Genomic DNA, 6,000 nt, shown 5'->3' with positions numbered 1-6,000 from the left:
AGACAGGGTCTTACTCTGTTGCCCATGCTGGAGTGTAGTGGCACGATCTCTGCTCACTGCAACTCTGTCTCCCTGACTCAAGCAATCCTCCCATCTCAAACTCCTGAGTAGCTGCAACCACAGGCTCATGCCACCCCACCCAGCTAATTTTTGTATTTTTCGTAGCAACGTGGTTTCACCATGTTGCCCACACTAGTCTCGAACTCTTGAGCTCAAAGCAATCCACCCCTCTTGGCCTCCCAAAGGACTGGGGTTACAGGTCTGACCCACTGTGCCTGGCCACAGAAGTATTTTTTTAGCACTTGGTATGGACCAGAAACTGTTCAAGATCCTGGGGGATAGAGCACTGAACAAAACAGACAAAAATCACTGCCTTATGAGTTTTCATTCTAATGGAGGAGGTGAAGTTAAATACCTATTTATTTAGTATATAAATAGATTGTATATAATTGCTTATCCATTTTCTTATATATATTTTTTATATGATAAGCCTAATACAAATTTATGAATTGTATAGTAATATGTCAGTTCGTTGTAATGGATATGAAGGAAAAGCAAGGAAGATAAGATGACAGGGAGAAAGTGGATGGTTTTTTGAATAGGATGGTCAGGGAAGTCTGGAGAGGTGACATGAGCAGAGACCTGAATGAAGAAAATGAGGTGAGATCCAGCAGGAGCAATACAGCTGGATGGAAGGGAGAAAAAGAAAAGAGTGGAAGAAGAATGAATACTATCTTTAGACATCTCTCAGCAGTCTGAGCGATTTTTTTTAATGAAAATAGGTAAAAAAAAATTTTACTCTTGTGAACTAAAATTATTTTCTTTCTGTTCATATGGACTGCATTCACTTGCTAGTAGTTGAGGAAAAATAATACTAGTAATAGCAAAAGCTAACATTTACAAAACTCCTGCCACATATAAGGCACCGTACATGTTATTTTACTGGCTTCATAACAACCCAGTGAGATATGGATTATGAACATAATTATAAAAATTATGGCTGCAATGTAATATTCTATAAAACAGACCATTAGTGGGCCGGGCGCGGTGGCTCAAGCCTGTAATCCCAGCACTTTGGGAGGCTGAGGCAGGTGGATCACGAGGTCAAAAGATCGAGACCATCCTGGTCAACATGGTGAAACCCCGTCTCTACTAAAAATACAAAAAATTAGCTAGGCATGGTGGTGCGTGCCTGTAATCCCAGCTACTCAGGAGGCTGAGGCAGGAGAATTGCCTGAACCCAGGAGACGGAGGTTGCGGTGAGCCGAGATCGCGCCATTGCACTCCAGCTTGGAAAAAAAGAGCAAACCTCCTCCTCAAAAAAAAAAAAAAAAAAAAGAAGCTCACGCTCATTCCATCTCCTCAGGTCCCTGCAAATCAGTTTTCACTTATTAGGAACACTTATTTGGACTGCCAAAAAGGTTTAAAAATACACTTTTATTATATTCAGCCATTCACATTTTAATGTTTATGTATTGTAGCATCAAGTATATATCTTAAAGATCCTGAATTCTATAACTTCCTTTTTAATTATATATTCTGAGGCAACAATCTTTAAAGGTAAAAGACCACAAACAAAAATCCTACAAGAAGCCCGATGCAGTGGCTCATGCCTATAATTCCAGTACTCTGGGAGGCCAAGGTGGGCAGATCACTAGAGCCCAGGAGCCTGGGCAACATGGCAAGAACTTGTCTATAAAAAATACAAAAACTAGCCGAGCATGGTGGCATGTGTCTGTAGTCCCAGCTACTTAGGAGGCTGAAGTGAGAGGATCCCTTGAGCTTGAGCCCGGGAGGTACAGATTGCAAGATTGCAGTGAGCCGAGATGGGCAAGACCCCGTCTGAAAAACAAAAACAAAAACAAAAACAAAAAAGCCAACAAGAGCAATGAAGCTCTTTCAAAATATGGCTATTTTTTGTGAACATTCCTATCATTTCTAATGTTGAAATTATGCTTTCCTTGCCTAAGCATCTTGTCATTCTACATTCATTTCTGTAACATACTGTTATGGGTTAAATTTGGTCCCCCAAAAGATAAGCTGAAGTCCTAACCTTCAGTACCTGTGAATGCGACCATTAATTGGAAATGAGCTCTTTGCAGAGGTAATAATGCTAAGATGAGGTCATAATGGATCAAGGTGAGCTCTAATCCAATGTCTGATGTCCTTATAAAAGAGGGACATTTGGACACAGACACACAGGGAAAACAAGGTGAAGAGGGATGCTTCTACAAGGATTGTTGACAACCACCAGAAGCTAGCAGACAAGCCTGGAAAAGATTATCTCTCAGAGACGCCAAGAGAGAACCAACTTTGTTTTCACCTTGATTTTGAACTTCTGGCCTTCAGAACAGTGAGACAATAAATTTCTGCTGTTTTAAGCCACCCAATCTGTGTTAATTTGTTATGGCAAGCCTAGGAAACGAATACACACAATTAAACATATTCTAGCACAGATACTTCTTATCTAAAATATGTTTTTCAATAAGAGATAAAGAAACAGGCCAGGGGTGGCTCACGCCTGTAATCCCAGCACTTTGGGAGGCTGAGGCGGGTGGATCACCTGAGATCAGGAGTTTGAGATCGGCCTGGCCAACATGTCAAAATTTTGTCTCTACTAAAAATACAAAAATTAGCCGGGCATGGCGGCACATGCTTGTTGTCCCAGCTATTCGGGAGGCTGAGACGGAGATTGCAGTGAACCGAGATTGCGCCACTGCACTGCCTCCTGGGAGACAGAACAACTCTGAGGGGAAAAAAGTAAAGAAAAGAAAAAGATGGTCTATTTGTGGAATTCATTCTATCAATGCCCAACTTATGATTTCAAAAGTGCATTGGTTCAAGTTCTCCTTCTTTTTAAGAGGTTGAGACTGGCCTAGGAGATCCAGACTTTGTTTTTATGAAGCAGGGACTGCAGCCAAATGTGTCATTTTCCCTGATAGAATGAGGTCCTGCAATTCAAGCTTATCGTTCAGGGAGAGTGTAGAAAGTGATGGAAGCCAACACTGTAACAGGAACTTGAACTAGTGGTGTTATTAGTTCGAGTAGCTTCAGCTATTGCTATCAATACATCCCACATCCTCAGACTGGCTCCAGTTGAGGCCAGGGGATAAGATAACTCTTCACCACTCTTTATATTCATAATTGCGATGGTTATTCTGCTACTTTAAAACCTCCTTGGGAAAAGAAAGAGTAAAATACTAAAAAGACTAGCAATCATGAGCACAAATACAACCAAACCAAAAAACAAAGTAATGTTCTTCATTAAAAGGCTCGGTGAACGCCGAAGCATTCTCAAAAACAGTTGACACCTTCTCCATTTGTCTTCGCAAACTCCAGCTACCTGTAGTTGCCGTTTTCCCTCTAAAAGCAACGCAAAGCTGCAGACTGCGCAAGCGCGAGTGGCCAGGCGCCCTGGGAGAATTCCGGCGCAGGCGCCGGGGCCGGGAAGTGGGCGGGCTCGCGCGCGTGCTCTGCGGTTCACTTCCGGCTAGCCCTTCCCCCGCCTCCCTCGCGTGGCCACCTCCCCCTCTGCCTTCTCCTACCCAGTCTCTTCCCCAAGTCTCCCCACCCCTCGTGCTCTCCGCCCCGCTTGCCACCAGTTCTTCCCCGCCCGCTCCATCCGGGTCGCTGACGGCTGTCTCTGGACTGGACAGCGGCGGCGTCCGCTTTTCTCTAAGGAACCGGGTAAAGTTTCGTAGGGGCCGGGGAGGGGAGCAGCGGAGCAGCGGCACGGACGCCGGAGGTGCCCTGGTGATCGTAGCTACTGGCTGACGGAGGAGGGTCCCAGGAGCCGGAGACCTGCTTCAGCGACCGCGCTGCCTTGCTCTCTGGGGAGGGGCCGCCCCCGGTCGCCTTGGGCTTCTCCTGCCCTGAGGAGCCGGGCGAGTTGTGGCCCCAGTGGGTTCGGGGGCGTGTGACGGCGTTAGGGAGGGGCAGGCCGGGCTGGGCGGATGCAGGCCGGCCCGGCACGGGGCGCTTTCTCAGCGCTTCCTGGGGGTGAGGGGCGTGGGGCGACGGCAGGGTTGGGGCTCTCTGGCCCCTAGGCTGGAATGTCGCACCTCCCTGGGGACGGGCTTCCCTCAGGTTGAGGCCGCGGGGTGCCAAGCCTCGGCCGCCGGCTTCTGAGGCTACTGCAAGCGGGCGGTTGCCGTAATTGTCTGCTCGGCCGCGAGGTTGGGTGTTGTATAGATGATTTTTCTTTCCCGGTCCCCGTGAGCTGATCTGGGTGCACGTTCAGGGAGAGACGGGGCTAAACTGCTTCTCATTTCCCTACCTGTTGCTGGCGAGAGGACGCCTGTGTCTTAAAGAAAAGGGTGGTTAAACCTCACGCGCTGAAGTCGGGATATTTTCCTGTATTACTCTTATTTTGTTTTTTAAATATGGGAAAACATTGCAGAACTCTGGGGAATTACCGAGTTCTGACGCCCCAAAAGAATGAAATCAAACTTCTGTTCATGGATGATGGGTCGTGGAATGGGACACCTCGGGCACTTGCTAGCCGGAACGTAGGAAAATTGAGGTTGAAACCTTGCAGGCTGTGTGTAAGGACTGTGGGTGACTGCTATAGAATAAGGCTGACTTCTGTAATTGTGATATTTAGTAACGCAATGTGTCTATGTAGGTATAGATGAAGTGGACTCTGTTATTTGTGTCTTTCTTTACAAGTGAAGAAATATTCAGTCAATGTGCTGGAAAGTTCTACAGATTTCGCCATCAGACTGTCAGTGCCCCAGCCCCCATTCCTATTCTTGAAAAATCAGCAGTGCGAGAGTTATTTGCAATCCCCTCCGCCACCCCCCTGCCGCCCGCCAATCTTTAAATTATTGTCTCAGAGGTATGGATAGATACAGATTGCCCATGGGAGAGTTTTTAGTTCCGGTTACCACTTGTAATAAAAGAAGTTGACTTTTGGAGACAATTGATATTTAAACTGCATTTTTTTTTTTCCGTAGTATAATTATGCACATTGATTTAGTTTTAAAATTAAATTAGTGAGGTTGGAATGTGAGTATTTTTATTTGAAAAATGGGATCTTTGGAGGTGATTTAAGATTATGGTTTGATAAGAATCCTCATTTTCTTTCTGGCCTATTAAGAATAATTGGAAGGGTCGTTTAAATTGTAGAAAATTGCTTTAAATTTCCTTTATTGGTTTTATTTCTGTTACAGATGAGAACTTCCATTTTCTGTTGATGTGGAGGTAGGTATTAGAAGGCTTAATTATATTAGGAGTTGAGGGAGATTGCAAGGTTATGTTTCTGCAGTTGGCTAAATTTTTCATTGTGTATATTTGCTTTTTGGGCAGCGGAAAGATGGCATATTTCTTGCTCCCATTGAAATTATTTAAAGCAAAAAGTAGAAAAAAATTGTGATTAATTTCATCAGGCTACTTATTCCCATTAGTTTAGTCTATCACAAGATAACCAGAAGTCAAAACTGGTTAATATGTTGTAAATTTTGCAAAGGATCATAGAAAGTGACACATTTTCCCTAAAAATTTCTGAATGATACATTTAAAAAAATACAACTGAGTGGTTTTTGAAACTGATACTTATGTAGCATATCGTAAAGTATATTTAATGTTTACTATGTAGCAATTATTGTAGCCTAGCACTTTAAAGAGCAATTATACATCCTTTTTTCTTTGAAGCCATATTAACTTCTTTCTGTCTCCTCAGACATAGGGTACCTCCAACTTTCCGGGGTTTCAGAAGAGAATTTTTTATTGAAACTGGAAGACCAAAATAATTACAAGCATGTTGTGCTGGGGAAATGCATCCTTTGGACAGCTAGGTTTGGGTGGAATTGATGAAGAAATTGTACTAGAGCCCAGAAAAAGTGACTTTTTTATAAATAAAAAGGTCCGAGATGTAGGATGTGGACTCAGACATACTGTATTTGTTCTGGATGATGGAACCGTGTACACATGTGGATGTAATGATCTAGGACAGCTAGGTCATGAAAAATCCAGAAAGAAGCCAGGTAAGTTGAAACATTC

General features: G+C 44.0%; 1 protein-coding gene across 5 annotated transcripts in view; it reads left to right on the top strand.

Annotated features, from left to right (window-relative positions):
• Window positions 1–3,482: 3,482 nt before the first annotated feature.
• HERC4 (HECT and RLD domain containing E3 ubiquitin protein ligase 4) overlaps window positions 3,483–6,000 on the top strand; it is a 146,420-nt gene continuing 143,902 nt past the window's right edge. For 3 of the 5 annotated variants that reach the window (XR_004261037.1, XM_032252598.1, XM_032252596.1), the window contains exons 1-3: window positions 3,483–3,687; window positions 5,172–5,202; window positions 5,681–5,984. Coding sequence is in view for 3 of the 5 variants with exons in the window: in XM_032252598.1 (XP_032108489.1) it covers window positions 5,759–5,984 (226 nt within the window). In the remaining 2 variants the exon portion in view is untranslated. Of the gene's footprint in view, window positions 5,985–6,000 lie in introns of all 5 variants that reach the window. The other 2 variants (XM_032252599.1, XM_032252597.1) reach the window with 2 other exon arrangements.

Source organism: Sapajus apella, unplaced genomic scaffold (genome assembly GCF_009761245.1).
Source record: "Sapajus apella isolate SASKATOON/1434 unplaced genomic scaffold, GSC_monkey_1.0 scaffold78, whole genome shotgun sequence".
NCBI lineage: Eukaryota > Metazoa > Chordata > Mammalia > Primates > Cebidae > Sapajus > Sapajus apella.
Note: the sequence above shows the minus strand (reverse complement) of the source record. Positions and strands in the feature narration are given on the sequence as shown.